Here is a 16,134-nt window from a genome sequence, read left to right on the forward strand (position 1 = left end):
TGTCAGGTGTACCTACACACTGTTGCATACATACGCAAACAGGGATGAAGAATGCATTGTCTTTCGTATCCTGAATACAAAAACTACTCATTTTTTATTTTCAAAGAGTGAAAAAAGCTATATATCTAAGGATTTGATTTGTTATAATCCCCAGCCTCAAGCACAGACAAACTGCATTTCACTGCAAGGAGCTCTGCGTTTATTGTTTGCCTGTTGCATGAAGCTCCAGGGGATCTACTCCTTAGCTGACCCTGACCCTGATCTTTCAGGAAGATGCGATCACTAATGCTTCACTCTAATTCTTTTGAAAAGCAGCACTTCAACTGCAGCAAACTCTGATAAACCCACGGAACACAGCTAGCTTTGAACACAGAAGAGCTTTTAGCCGCTGGAGGGACAGATATTTAAACAAATGAATTGTGGAACTGCTAAAAACTGCAGTTCCCCTAACGTCCACGTCGTGGTCTATCCCAGACCTCCATGTTAAAATGCCCAACAGAAGAAATAAACATGCTTACAGGTATTAAAGCCTGGTATTAAAAAAAAAATGCTACTTTTGTTATTCATGGCAACTGTGTAGGGGTGATTTTCTTACATGATTAACTTCACGTCTGTGACATCTCAAGTTGCTAACTGCTCCGCCCACCTCAGCTCCACTCCAGCTCCAACTCTTTGCCCATTTTTGAATTAACCGCAAGTTAGGCGCTGTCAAGAAGGCGACTGCCAGAGCCACCACACTGAGCTTCAAAACCACTCTTCAGGAATCCTGTAGGTGATGTTATGGGGATTTGTTTGTCTTTATATGCACTTGGCAGATTTGGGCACAAACTCATCTTGATTTTCTACTAAATGCTGTGCCCTTCAACTATTTTCATAAGTGATAAACTCATAGCTCAACCCTCAAAACACAAAATCCATTAAAAGATGCACCAAAAGATGCAACAACGAGGCCCAAAGTCATCGTGACTTTCATACAGTATATCCAAGAAAGCTTTAAGTGTCACGGAACTGAAACAACCGTGGTAATTATATTACTCTCCTGGGACATACTGTACAGTACATTTCGAAATAAAGTATCATGATTGCATATGATCAAATACTTTGCACCAGATTTGTTTTAACGTGCAGCAGTCAGAAGTATTTCACGCATGTCCTGTAATCCTGGATTATTCACTGTTGACTGGAAATTCCCACTTTCCTGCTCAGCTTGCTCCCTTCATCTTCTTCTTCCTCCTTCTAAGGCACAGTTGTTATCCCGAGGCACAATGGGGACTGGATGAGATCATATCAGTGTTTTCAGTCGATTATAGTCACGCCTAGATTTAGGAGATCTGCAGACACTTGTCCTTAAGTTAATACACTCTCTTAGCATGAATCATTTCTTTGGGACAAATAAGTACAGGCTGCCAATATCAAGGTTTATTGCACGCTCCTCAAATCTTAGTATTAAGTATCTCACGGTTTAATTAAATGTACAAGCTTTTCTACAAGTCTGGATCAGATCCACAGGTTAGTGCTGACTAATTAGCTGGTATTAGCCAACATTCAACTGCCAGAATACAGACCTGAGGCCCTAAAGAGCACCTGTAGACTACAATTATTAAAAAAACTTCTGTAGAACTCTCTCCACATGGTTTTATACTTTCTATTATAAAGTTTTATTTAAATACAAGTTTTGTTTTGTGTCATTGGTACAATCTAAAGTCTGTGGGCGGGGCCAGTGGGAGTACCACTTAACCCAGAGTGTAGAAACTATCTTTCTGCCGATAGATCACTAATGAAAGTAACTTTTCTTAATGTACAAATATCAGCCATAATATTAGGACTGATTGGTCTATCACTGATTATCTGGTTATTATGGTACCTATCTGTGGGTGGGATATATTAGGTAGCAGGTGCACATTTTATACTCAAAGCTGATGGTTTGAAAACAGGACAACTAGAAGAATTTTAGTGACTTTGACAAGGGCCAGAGTGTGATGACCAGACAACCGGGTTAGAGCATCTCTAAAACTACAGTTCTTGCGGGGTGTTTCTGGTCTGCAGTGGTCAGTATCTGTCAAAAGTGGTCCAAGGAAAATAGGTGAACCAGCCAGGAGCAAAGGCTGGCCAGGGTGGTCCGATTAACTGTATCTCAGATTGCTGAAAAGGTTTAAGCAGGTTCTGATAGAAAGGTGCCAGAACATATCACAGTTTGTTTTCATTGGTGTGGCATGGGCACGGACCAGTCAGGATGTCCATACTGACCCCTGTTCTCTGCAGAAAGCACCTACAATTAGCACCTGGGCAGAACAGGACCACGAACCAATGGAAGAAGCTGGGTAACACATGAGATCAGGATACACGGAAGAAATTCAGGTGGTGTTTACATATCAAAGTAACAGCATAAATGCCAGGAACCATGTTTCCAAGAAGTATGTTACTCACTTCACCAGTTGGTGATTTTAATGTTTTGGCTGATCAGTGTAAATTGTGAGACTTGTGCTAATGCTCTTAAAAATGTTTCATTTCATCAGCAACACCGTTACTTATGAGTTTATATAACGCTGTGTGTCAGTAAAACCACTGTTTACTATTACATTAATCAGATTTTATTCTTTATCGTCTTTACCTTATTTTATCAAGTCTTCATCTACACAATGTAAGAAAATATGCTGTGCTATCTTGAAACATTTTTAGGAATCAAGATCGAAACTAGAAGCTAACACGAAACCATAAAACGAGCTAATCTTTGCTCCCATCTGAGTTTCCTCCGCCTTTGTCTGTGGCCGCACTCAGACGTTATACTACCATTACCTTGATGTTAATCCAGCTTTTTCAACACAAAACAACCCTGTCAGCCTCAGTTGCCACGGCAACAGTGCTGGAATGTGGAAAGACAGGATGTGGAATATGATTCACCTGCAGACTTCTGCGGAAAATAAAGACTGAAGGTGTGTTTGTGCACGATCAGGATGACCAGTTCAAGCTCTGGACTGGAGACACAGAGGTCTGCTTAGAGGCTGTTTTGATGTTGAGTTGTGGTTTAGTTGTGTGTTAGTGGTGAAACCTGTTAGTATGCAATAAACACAAATGCGTGGATGGGTGTGAAGGGAGTTTTGAAATCTTGAAGCAATTTACAATTATTATTGCTTTGGTTTATTGTGAGATGAAAAGCTGGACTTAGCCCTGCCCATACATAGAAACATGACTCACTAACGTTCTATCTTGTTTGTTTAATCCATACAAAAAATAGGGATGTGTCAAGCTCTCCATTTAAGTGACTGAATGTGTTGTGGGAGGGTGCACGATGAGTCTAAACCAACATTTCTTGTCACGTTTATTACATCTTTTAAAATTTTTATATGATGAATAAAACCCTGCATTTAGGAAGAATCAAGTGCCTCTCAAACGTTCTGGCCTTTCACTCACAGTTCAAAAACACATTTCAACACAACACTGATGTGAAGGGATATAATTGTCACTTGAAGCTGTAGCACTCTGTGCTCAAACTGAGGCTACCTCCCGCTGCTCCTGTTCTTTTATACCAGCCCAAAAAAAGACCACGGGAGGCTAATTATTAACTCTTTACACTGTGCCGGTGTCCTGTAACTCTACACTTCACACACACAAGACTGATGTTGAACTAATGGGTGGAGATGACTGACGCAGCTCAGTGACCGCTCAAATGACAGGGCTGAAAAGGCAGCATGAGCACAAGTTAACAATACGGCCAGTCCTGATGAAAGGTTTATTACGAAATGAAAACATGCGAATAGTGTTGCTATTATTGCCAAGATTGATTGTGACTGACAAATGTTTTGTGTTTAAGAGGAGCAAAGTGGGCGCTGTTATTAAGCAGAAAATAAATGAAACCCTTTCTTTAACAAACATTCCAGGCATTTACTTGACGTTTACATGAACAATATTTCTGCAGCCTGACTAAAATCATTCTGATCAGAGATTCCAACTTCATTTTAATTAGTTAAACTGTATATCTTGCGACATTTTTTCACCCAAGTAACTTCTTCAGTCCTTTTTTTTTTTGGATATAGCATGACCTGGATGACTGAGAACCTTAACAGACATAGATATACAGTAGTGCAAGTGTTTACATCTTCCAGTGCATCCAAGTTTAAGCTTTTTGATATGTGAAAAGTGAAACATTGAATCTGCAGGTAAACTGACACAAGAAGAAGAGGTCTTTTTTTTCCACGTTTGGATGTTTCAGTGTTTGCAATGTGAAGTAAAGCATGTGCACAAACTCTGTATTTATTCCGGCCACAGAGAAACAACCAAATGAAACATTTATATGGTTATTAAGAACTAATATTTTCCTAATGAATGGATTTTTAAATGTTTACACCACCCCTCTCAATCCAGTTGGAACTTCCTTCCTATCAGGACAATCAACTCTGGTTGAGGTGGTTAAATGAGACATTTTTATTTTTTTTTATCCTATTGTTCTTGATTATTAGCGTATTGCTAGCGTCCATGTAAAAGTAGTCACCTAAAAATATATTCTGCGTCATCTGTATCTGTTTCTTTAAGAATAATTTATCTAACTTATCCACCTCTTTTCTATAGTTTAATTTAGTGTATGTGCCATGGACCACTGTTGTCCAAAGCCTGGTAAAAACACATGGGTGAGCCAGAGGGTGACAAAGAACAATGAACTTTTGCACAGAGGAATCAGACATTAATGCTGGTTTTGGTCTTTTAATGGAGAAACATACAGAATATTGGCATCTTTATCACTGATATATTATAGAAAACTTCCAAACATGTATTTATGGCATACACAAGAATTGTTTTAGAAATTATATTTAACTCATGTCACCGTGCCACTCGGAGAAGGTCAAAGGTCAACTCGGCGACATCAAAAGCAAGATGTGTGTGTGCGGGGCTGACAAAGATCTCTAGACCTCCTGATTGGCCGATGGTGTGCTGGTTGCGTTTGAGAGCTTCCAGCGTGGCGTAGATGACTCTGGCCCGATGCTCCTCCGAGGCAGGGTCCGCCCAGCGGTGGCCGGGCAGCGAGGGTGAGTGGAGGAGGAAGTAGACGGATGACACGTAGACTTTACCAAACTCCTGTTTCAGATAGGACAGGTCTCTCTGCAAACACACAGGGAGGAAGCAGCAGTTTATAGTCACATCTGATCAGCACCAAGACATTTTCTGTTGTTTAAAAAGAGCCACCAGCATCCTCTGCAGGCCTGTACTGACATTACACACACTACCATCACTTCAGAGGACAGATGATTAGATGCTTAAATCATGCCGTTACAATAGTCTTCAAACTAAAATGTAACAACAACATGTTACAGGGATGTCTAGTAGACACACAGACCTTCTGTGCTCTGCTCATGTTGCTCTCAGCGTCCAGCCAGGCACTCTGAAAGACAACACATTTATTCCAGACTATAATACAGAAATAAATGACAGACAAATAACAGTTCCGTTAAATTCCTTTGAAAGATAGCTCTGGCTTAGTGGGAACCTTAATGACACACTTCTTTCTTACCCTGAGAGCATCCAGCAGGTCTGTCTGCTCCAACAGTACAGGAAAGGTTGAGAGTATAGGACTGCATATCAGATCTGAAACAGAGAGATTTTATTTATTTTTTTTTTTTGAAGAGCCATGCATACGAGCAGGGCGGCTAAAATGCCGTGAAGGTGTGTGTTACCTGCGTTCTGCATGGTGGGCCTGTCCATGAGCAAAGTGTCGGCGAGCAGCTGCCTGTGCAGAGCCAGCAGGTGGACACAGCTAAGGCAGTGCAGTAGGGTATCTGGAAGGATACTGAAGAGGAAAACACACATGTTACAGCAAATGGGTAAATAAATCTATCAATTAAAACTGAATTTAACTTCATGATGCGATCAAGCTATGTGGTTTTTCACTCATCCTCCCACCTGAGCTGCGTTCTGGTTCGGCTGTTCACCGATTTCAGCTTTACGATCAGTTTGGGCTGCCGCCTGGCCTGGAGCATCTGCTGGAAAACACCGGCTGGAGCTGAGAGGAGAGGAGAGGAGAGGAAAGGAGACACTGATAGTAACCTTCCCTGATTTTTATACATCATAGGTAAAATGGACCTTTTAATGCACACACGTAAATGTTTTGAGTCATTTGTGTCTTCTTACATCCTCTAGTGACTGATGCCTCCACTGGTACATCCTTCTCAAAAGGTGTGCCTCCATTCACTGGTAGCTCATAGGTCCTATACACATCACATCACGTTACATTACATTACATTTTTTTTTTTTTTTTGTCATATGGGATACTGTGAAAGAAAATAATGGATGACTAGATAATAAAAATGTGTAATTTCATATTTATATGTGGCTCTAACTGTGTGTATGTCTGTTTTATATCATGAAAGATGGAGTCTGAGTGTACAAATATGCACATAACGTGTGTAAGTCTATATTTTATTTTATATCTACAGTATGTGTGAGTGTGTTTATGTTCGTACCTGTTTGAGAGTGGATTTCCAGCATCATCAGTCAGTTTGAGGAAAGCCCAGCCACAGCTCAGGTCTCCTCTCTCTCCTGTGGACTAAAACAGACACCCACACACATACACACACACACATAGGATCAGACATATGTGCTTAACAGTTACTCTCATAGTAATTGTCCACTTCTACATTTTTTTCTAGATTTAGACCTTAAAGATATTACTTTCTGCTAAAAAAAAAAAGCCAAAGCTAAAAACAAAGGTAATTGGACTTCTTCAAACGGCTTCTTCAGTTCTAAATGACAGGTGGGTAGTTTAGGTTTTTATTAGGAATATCTATGGGTGGTTCCCACCTGAAACTCACATGACTTGGGTCCATTAAAGATGGACTGCTCACATGTAATTACAAGAGGTTGTTCGGATTATCCTCTGTGGCGTCTTCTTTTCCACAATTAGGGGTTCTTACTTACAACCCATTACTTAATTGCAGTCCAGTTGCCTTTGTTTTGCTTTGCTTTGCCTTTTTAGATATAACACGACCTACGTGACAGAATGTTCACAAAGTGTTTTCTAGTTCATGTGTCTCATCAGTGTCATGAGTACATCTGCAGGTGTGTCCTTACATTCCGTATAAAAGTGACTCCTAGTTCAAAGAGGATACCGAGGTCAGGAGATGTAGAGTTGCAGCGCAGGAAACAGTCTCCATCCATGAGGGTGGGTAGGATACCTGTCATCTAAAGGGAACACGCTGGATTTCAGACACTAGCCATTGCAGCTTTGTGAGTTTCAGAGCAAAAAAAGTCTGGAATTTGATGTTCAGAAACTTAAGAGCCAGTGTCTCCTCATACCCTTGGAGAGAAGCTCCAGGTCTTGGGGCTCTTGGGGTTGTACGCTGCCCTCACTGTGTGGATGTTACTCAAAACCTGAAACACGAAAGAAAAATGAGTGGAAAGAAAGAGTGGAATTTCATCACTTGTCAATTAACTAAGCGAACAAACCAAAGGTAATCAAGGAGGTGAATGGGCTTCTTTGATACAACCACAAAGAGAAATACAACGTTATGTTTCAGGATAGTCTTAGCTATTAACTAAAAACTGAACTTCATTATTAGACTTGATGAGGGTATTTACAGTAGGGGAAAAGGCTGACAGAGATTGGTGCGGGGTATACCTGAGTTCCATCAAAGGCACAGAGGCGGATGTGCCTGCTGAGGACATGAACTCCAACCCCGGGAGTAGGAATCATCCTGCAGCTCCACAAAGTGAAACAAACACAAGTCCGGACCTGACGGGCACGAACCTACACGACCGGAAATTCACAAGTTTCACACAGAAATCTGCCACATTATACACACACACACACACACACAGTACATAGAGGGGCATGCTCACCCTGCCAGTGTCCGGGTCCAGGAAGAGGTCTTTAAAGGAGAGCTGTGATTGGCTGAGCTCAGGCTGAATACAGTGACTTCCTCTATATGTTACACCTGGAAAAAAAACACAACAGCGTTTCCTTTAAATCATACAATAAGTGTTAGTTAACAAAGTACCCTTACTACTAATGACTGGCACTACAGGGTGATTGTGAGGGCATCACCTAAAAGGTCTTTCTCCTTAAATCTCCTGGATTTAAAATCCAATATATAGTAATATAGCTAATGTAACGCTAAACAGATGTGTGTCAACTACAAAAACAGTATTAAGAATGAGGATGGCAGAGTGTGATGTATTAAAGTGGATTATTGTTTTAATCTGTAACATTTTTGTACATTACAAAAATTGCTGTTTTCTAATTACTGGTTGTTTTTTTTCTAGTTTAAGATAAGACTTTAATGATCCCCTGAGGGGAAATTTGGATGTTACTGCAGCAGGGCAAGACAATGCAAAAGTACCAGTAACATAAAAATAGAAATAAAAGGAGAAAAAAAAAAATACAAATTAGAGAAGAGAAAAAGGTCTCAAAGGTCTCTATCAAACTAAACCTAATGGACATTATGAATATCATGAGTAGTGTACTGACAAACTGACTCTTAACACTGTCAGTACTTCAGACGCTGTTAATTTATTTGCAACCTCTTTACCTCTGTATATTGTGAATACTTGTGCAATTCTGTTTCTTTTACTTTAAATGCATCTTACTTTATTTATCTTATCTTTTATTCTATGGTATTTGCTCTTTCAACTAGCAACTGTCACTTTAGGAGAGCAACAGCAACAAAACATTTTCCTTGAAGGATTCTGGTAGAACTCCTTCTTGCAATGTGGTTGCAACAGTTTCACAAAAATGACAGTTTTCAGCTCTTTTGCTGTTTCATACTGTAATTCAGTCAAAACCACCAAGTGGAAAACATAATTTAGGCTCTGATAACTTGTGGCTTTCTGATATTTTGTAGCCAAAATAATGAATCAGGAGATTAACTGAGCGACTATTGGTGACTTAAAATCAGGTGTTGCAGTCTTATCATAGTTAATTAACCTGTATTATTGTTGTTGAGTTTGGCTGTAATCAGCACCAGTGGACCCATTTACTGAAAGCTGTCAGTGAGAATATGTGTGTTTCTGTTTTATAGTGATCTGTGTGTCAGAAACTGGTCACACACACACAAATATTCACTGCATACTGACCTTCCTCCACCAGCAGTTTATTGAGAGTTGACGGTCTGAATCCTGAAGGTATAGCTCCCATGGCAGACAGCACATCTGTTGCATCAATCTGTCACACACGTGGTGGAGACCATCAGTATTTTTTTAATACAGAGTTTAAAATGTGTATTTAATACTGTAGCTGTTGATATGATATGAAATTTTACCTCAGTCAGAGCCTTTCTGACAGTAGACCAGTTAGAATGTGAAGTGCTGCAAAGGACAGAGGAGAACCACACGAATAATATAAATATAATTTAATTACTTTCAAATGAATGACATTTGTATAAGGCATCAAGTCTTTTTTAACTAATCTGAAGTGGGCCACATCCAAGAACATCTGGAAGATTAGTGGAATGACACTTATAAAGTAATATACTGAACCCCTGTTTGTCTTGGCCATTGCTCAATTCTGCGCTATCCTGATCCTCTTCCTCGTCCGACTCCTCGTTTTCATCTCCGTCCTCATCGTCATCTTCATCCTCATTGTCTTCATCATCAACACCAGAGCCAATCTAACATATTACAGTAACATTTTAAATGAACCGCACGGGAAAGATGAATGCATACGAGAATATAAGAACTTTTCCTGGTGGGATTTTGTGCTACGTGCAAAACAGATATTAAAAACTAGAGTGTCAGCTTTGTTAGTGAATAGTTACTAGTACAAAATGGTAAAAACATTCCATTGAAGTTTGCTTTAAAAGTTTAATGCATCATCAACGTACTCCACAGTCATGTTTTGAAATAAGATTTTTATCCAAATGCTTCTCTAAATAAACAGTAATGGTACCTTTAGGAAGGTTTTGGGAACGACTCCTCTGTTGCCTTTAGTGTCCTGAGCCAGCCACCATCCATCTGCTGTCTTCCTGATAACCCTCAACACCTCTCCTCTCTAACACAGCAGGCAAACAAACAAAAACTTCACATTAGTTATATTTTGGAAGCATTTTTTTTAAATTACTTTTTAGGTTGTTTTTTAATGGAACAAAACTACATTTATGGCTAATGAGGTAGGTACTCAAGGTACTTCTTTTAAACAAATATGTAACGACTTGTATTTTATGCTATTCCAATGATGAAATAGTTATACAGAAACAACCTCAAAAATACTCGTATCACATGTCTGACAGCTGAACGGTCCATCACTTTGTATAGCAATAAAGCTTTTCATGCGTTGCCACAATCGATTAAATTATAGCACACACATTAAATAAAGTAAACCTAAATATAAATACAGTTATATAATTGAAAAGCTCCAGTATTTTTCCTTATCAGACTTTTTACAATTCAATTCCACCTGCAAGAGTGTGGACAATGGATTTTGTTAGCTAGGACGAAACCTTGTGTTTAAATCAAATACAATTTTTAGGAGGAAAAATAGTGTATGCGCTTACAGTCCAATAAACAGCTAATAATTTTTGCTATGGAAGGTTATATGACATTTTAGTAGCAGCAGGAAACAGTGAACAGAGCCTCAGATATCTTGTAATATTCAGATATCTTTTAGATTCCCTAACCTTCAGTTTTCAGGCACATTTAAAGAGCAGGAGCCCTGGTTAAACCCGAGTTAAAATGTAAGAAAGCCACATAGTAATAGTACAGCTTCTATAGACTGACAGTTACCCTGTCTGTGCTTTATCTTTGTCTCTGAAACAGGAAGTACTTCACCCGAACAGACAGATCTCCTTCCTGCTCTCCGTTGAAATCACTGAGGGCCGTGTAGATGCGAGAGTCTGACTGAGGTGGTGGTTTCACAGCTTTCCTTTCATCTTCATCTTCACCAGAATCATCATCACTAGTGTCTTCGTCATCATCTTCATCAACACTATCTTCCTGTGAAACACTGCTGTGGATCAAAACATGGAAACGTAAAAAAGGAAGTTTAAATTTGGGGTGAGATGTCAAACTAGGGGTTTTATTTTCCTTTTGCTCCCTTAAAACAATGAACTTTAAAATTCCGATGTACTTATGATGGTCAATGTAGATTGAACACATGCAAAAGTTTTCTGATGACACTGCAGTTGTGGGTTATGGGTTGTAGATAGAGATAGAGAGGGATAGATCTATCTATCTATCTATCTATCTATCTATCTATCTATCTATCTATCTATCTATCTATCTATCTATAGCTGCAGCAGCAGAAAATGTCAAAATGATCCCTAGTATTTCTGTCTTTCTTTTTCTTTGCAGTGAATGAATGCACAGATACTGACCCTGCTGTGGTGCTCGGTCCTGGTGGTGAAAGCTGGAGAGAGAGTGTGTTCAGGCGCTCAATAATGTTTTGAAGTCGTCTCTCCTCTTCCTGTTTCCTCTGATCATAGTTCCCCACCGGAGCCAGCTCATCAGCCTGGAAAATCAAGCAACATCAGAACAATACACTAAGCCTAGACTGATGTGTTGATGGCAAATGAGTAAAATGACAGACACATTTTATGTCATTTAAAAAAGTTAACCAAAAGTTTTTACTAACATCAGAACACAAACCTTTGTCAGTTTCTTAAGTGTCTTTAGCATCTTCTCTGCCGACATCTGCAGTTCTTGACATCTGCTGGGAAGGGACTGTTTAGACTAAAATCAAACTTTAATGGATTATGTTAAAACTGCTAAGGGTTGATGAAAAAGGAAGAGGAACAAAAGCAGCACCTACTTAGCTGGAGTTACAGTAAGGTCAACTAGACAAAGAAGCACTGCTGTTCACCTTCGAAATGTGTCTGTGGTGGATCCGACCTGACTCTCCACATCTTTCACCAGGCTGTCAACCTGTGTGAGAGGAACAGTAAGGGGAAACAAGAATTGTGTATAACGTGAATATGCTTTTTTCTATGGTGCATTTCTGATTGTAGCCTACAGGCCAGCCTTCATTCAAAATCGGTTGTTTTAAGTTTAACTTCTTCCTGACTGTGTACATCATAACAAAAGTCAAAAGACCCTTTTGTTGGTGTACTCTTGAAAAAATCGGCATTAACTTTATTATTCTCGGGTTTTTCCTGTGAAAGAAACGAACCACCAAATAACAAACGCTTGCAGACATATATGCTAAAACAAGCCACGCCATGTTCAGGACCAAGCCTTTGGATTACTTAATTTGTAAAGTGGTCGGTTAGTGACAGAACCGGTACAACAAGTGCTAAAACTTGCATATTCACTTAATCTGTGTTTGACATTCACTCAATTGTTTGCTTTGGCTTAGTCACAGTTGTGTTCAAATATTACTGTACTCGCACGCGTCATTCTTTACCAAACCTGTTTTTTTATTTCGTCCACTTCTCTCTGGGCGAGCTGCAAAGGTCCTCTTCTTTTTAGTGGCATTTTATACGCTGTTAGTCACATACACAGTCAACGGTCACATACTCCAATGTGTTAGCAGTTAGCCGAGCTTGCTAGCTGACGCTACACTTCCACTGGTCGCTAGGCAACCGTCTTCTTCTTCTTCTGCTTTATTCAATCGTCTACAACCTCGTTCGTTGTTATATTGTTTGATTAGTTGCCGTAAATATATTTTAAAGTTATGTATTTAAGTTTTTTTTATATTCATAACTGAATTCAAAATACGTTGATACAGACACGATCTGACCTGTCTTTTCCCTCAATTGCTTGCGTTTGACATTAAGCTACTGCCACCTATTGGACTGGAGGAGGGAGGTGTAAGAAATTCAGTGACTACAGCTATATGTATTTTCCTCACTTCGTCACCAAGTGATCGAAGGAAAGTCATATTTTATATATATATATATATTATAGTATATATATTTTTTATATATGTATTATACCAAATCTAGCCAATACACAGGATTATCTAATGTTATGCACGCTTATTCAAAGTTGTGTAAGTCCCTTCAGCATGACGTGCAGGGGGCGCACTTACATGTTGTGAAACGTGTTACCTTCAAGTACAGACTGTTACATTTCCTGTACGAATATCAAAATTATGATTTTAAAAGATATATTCACAGTTTTACCAATGGAATACGAATTAATAATGAAAGTGGTTTACAGAACTTATGAAAGCCACCTATCTTTAATTATCCGTGCGAGTTTCTAACTCAAAATTGACATGTTACTACCCTTTTAAACGGACTTGAATGCAGCAAACTCTGCTTGTTATGTCATTTTTCTACTATGGCTGCCTCCATCGCGCTCATTCAAGGGGCCAGTAGAGGACTGGGTCTTGAATTCTGCAAAAATATATTAAAAAATAAATCCCTCGCTTCTGTCATAGCGACATGCCGAAACCCAGACGGAGCGGCAGAGCTGCGAGGCCTGGCCGGCCAACACCCGGGCAGACTGACGGTCCTCAAACTGGATGTGAACCATGAGGAGGACATCCGCGGAGCTGCGGAGCGTGTGAAGGAGAGCTTTGGGCGGCTGGATCTAATCGTCAACTCCTCGGCGATGCTTCACCCCTCCGGGAAAGGAGAGACTAGCCTGAGGGATGTTTCTGCACAGGTAAAGCGTATTTTGGGTTTATTTTAGAAGCAATTATCCAGAAGAACCAGAAAAGTGGGAAGACTTCTCCAGTTTCAAACTCCAGTCAAAAATACTCTAATTTAATTGAGCCATACACGGATCAGCCACAACATTAAAACCACTGACAGGTGAAGTTACATTGACCATCTTGTGACAATCCAATGTTCTGCTGGGAAACACAGGCACACACAGAAAAACGCTTTAGGAATAACTCAAAAAACATGAAGAACGGCACAAGGTGTTGACCTGGCCTCCAAATTCACTAGATCCCAAACTGATCAAGTATCTGTGGGATGATCCACAGAGGCCCCTCCCCTCAATCCATAGGACCCAAAGGCCCCCAATAACAACAACTAACAACACCGCAGGACACCCTCAGAAGGCCCGAGTTCATTCTTGGATGAGTCATGTTTTGGAGGCACAAGGGAGACCTACACAAAAAATCTAGGTGGTCACAATGTTGATCGATGTACCTGTTCGCAAGTGTATGCACTTCACGATGCACCATCTACATACACTTCGGCATATATTTAAAGTACCAAGCCATACTAATGCCAGTATAGCAAACATGTTTCTATTAGATCAACCTGCTTGACACCTTTAATTAACTTACAACACAGAAAAAATGCAGCAGACTCGCTCCTATACTCATCCATAAAATTTTGATTTTGAACACTTCTGAGACTCATAGTGTCCTGGTGGTCTCAGTCATGCCCATGCTAAGGTCCAAGGAACCACGGTGACCTTTCTGATGATCTATAGAGTCAAAAGGATCACAAATTATTATTAATATTAGGTTTGTTTCTTTTACACTCAGCTGGTCATTCATTCGTCCCACCAGACACCTTCCACGTCATGAATTTGATTAAACTATTAATCTGCATTGATGTGTTGTTTGTTTCAGGGCATCATTTCAACCCTGATGACCAACACTGTGGGGCCCCTGGTCATGGCCAAGTATTTTACCCCCCTCCTTCAAAAGGGAGGTGGTGGTTTCGGTCAGCAGCCTGCTGAAAAAGCCAAGCAGCACAGCGGCGTCATTGTCAACATCACAGCCAAAGTGGGATCTATAGGAGACAACGGTATGTGTTGTGTTACTGAAACACTTTCTTTACACATATGTTATATAGCCACTGCAGGCAGGTTAGCAAAACACTTATACTAGCACATATGATTTTCCTCTTTTCACCTCTCAGGTCTTGGTGGTTGGTACAGCTACAGAATGTCTAAAGCAGCTCTCAACATGGCCACCAGGAATTTGTCAATAGAGCTGGGCCGCAGTCGACCTAAGGTTAGTGTTATTTCAGGTAGACTCTATCTCTCTTCTGAACTATCAGTGAATGTGTGTTGGACAATCAGTAGCTGACGCCCCTACACATGCATTTAAACCCATCTCCATTTGATTCTGTTTCCAGGTGGTGTGCGTGTCCTTACATCCTGGAACGGTCGACACAAGCCTCTCTCGGCCTTATCATAAGAATGTGCCAAAAGACAAACTGTTCAGCACTGAACACTCTGTGCACTGTCTGATGAGCATCATAGACACTCTGAGTATCGAAAAGACTGGAAAGGCGTACAACTGGGATGGGGCTGAACTACCTTGGTAGAAATGGACAAAGAAGGCGATGAATTTACTCACTTCTATTGTCGACCATACATCGATTAGCAGTGCTGAGACTCTGCTGAGATAAGCTGGACTTTACCCTGAAAAATCTCTGGACTTGAAGCTTGTGCTGTACAGGAGCTTACCACAGAGACACGGTCTAAATAATCAAAGACAAATCAGGGTTGGAACTGACTAACTCTTATGTTACTCATGATGTCATCACATTAAGACATTAAGAGGCCTTAAGATGAGATTTGATGCTGTTGTAACTACGCTTTTGATCTAATGTTATGCCTTATTGTTGGCTTATTTTGGTTATATGAAAAATGTAATATCACACTAATCCCGATGATTTGTTTTGAGTTTGTTTTCTTTGCAATATTAATTATTAATACAGAGTGGTTTATATTAAAGGAATATAAATGAATTATCCGAACCTGTGGTAAGATAACAGTTCCTCTGGTTATACACAACACCCACAGGCTCTTCTCAACAGCTGGCAGAGGATCTGAAAACACAAGTCGACAAAGCGGAAAACTTGTGCCATCCATCTTGATGGCCAACACTGTGGGCCTCCTGCTCTGCTTTACCACAGTGTAACTTTTGCTGCATGTCTGAAGAATGCATACCAACATCAGCATGGGTGAGAGATGTTTTAGGAACAAGAGTTGTGGAGAGAGGAGAAATATTCTGCTTCAGAGTTGCCAGTGACACAGGAAACACTGGACAGGTAACAGGTGTTAACTAAGGAGTGGTAGTCTTAAACATAGAATCAAAGCACCTTGCAGTTCCCATTGTCTGCTAAGATCTATTGGAAAACCCAGAAAAATGTGCCCCATAGCTCACTTGGTTGAGCAGTTTCACGACAAACTGAGGACTTAGCCCTCACCTTTCTCACCTCATTACTTCCTGTCTCACTCTACTGAAAATCTCTCAGATAAAGTCAAAAAAAAAAAATAATAATAATTATGGCTGCAATT

General features: G+C 40.1%; 2 protein-coding genes across 2 annotated transcripts; one reads left to right on the top strand and one right to left on the bottom strand.

The window, feature by feature from the left end:
* Positions 1-4,658: 4,658 nt before the first annotated feature.
* nphp1 (nephronophthisis 1) lies at positions 4,659-12,641 on the bottom strand. The gene is made up of 20 exons (XM_084561747.1): positions 12,325-12,641; positions 11,780-11,841; positions 11,566-11,626; positions 11,295-11,428; positions 10,750-10,927; positions 9,872-9,973; positions 9,463-9,593; positions 9,246-9,291; positions 9,061-9,148; positions 7,828-7,922; positions 7,607-7,735; positions 7,285-7,359; positions 7,060-7,170; positions 6,453-6,535; positions 6,121-6,197; positions 5,893-5,992; positions 5,667-5,779; positions 5,504-5,577; positions 5,330-5,374; positions 4,659-5,094 (listed from the first exon to the last, which is right to left on the bottom strand). The coding sequence occupies exons 1-20, from the start codon at positions 12,388-12,390 to the stop codon at positions 4,816-4,818; spliced, it is 2,049 nt and encodes a 682-aa protein (XP_084417873.1). The 5' UTR covers positions 12,391-12,641; the 3' UTR covers positions 4,659-4,815.
* Positions 12,642-13,164: 523 nt separating this feature from the next.
* On the top strand, positions 13,165-15,497 carry LOC311500127 (C-signal). Its single transcript, XM_084561341.1, has 4 exons — positions 13,165-13,527; positions 14,453-14,630; positions 14,745-14,839; positions 14,964-15,497. Exons 1-4 carry the CDS (start codon positions 13,201-13,203, stop codon positions 15,153-15,155), a joined length of 792 nt encoding a protein of 263 aa, XP_084417467.1. The 5' UTR covers positions 13,165-13,200; the 3' UTR covers positions 15,156-15,497.
* The last annotated feature ends 637 nt before the right edge of the window (positions 15,498-16,134 follow it).

This window comes from Chelon labrosus, assembly GCF_963514085.1.
Source record: "Chelon labrosus genome assembly, chromosome: 15".
Lineage (NCBI taxonomy): Eukaryota > Metazoa > Chordata > Actinopteri > Mugiliformes > Mugilidae > Chelon > Chelon labrosus.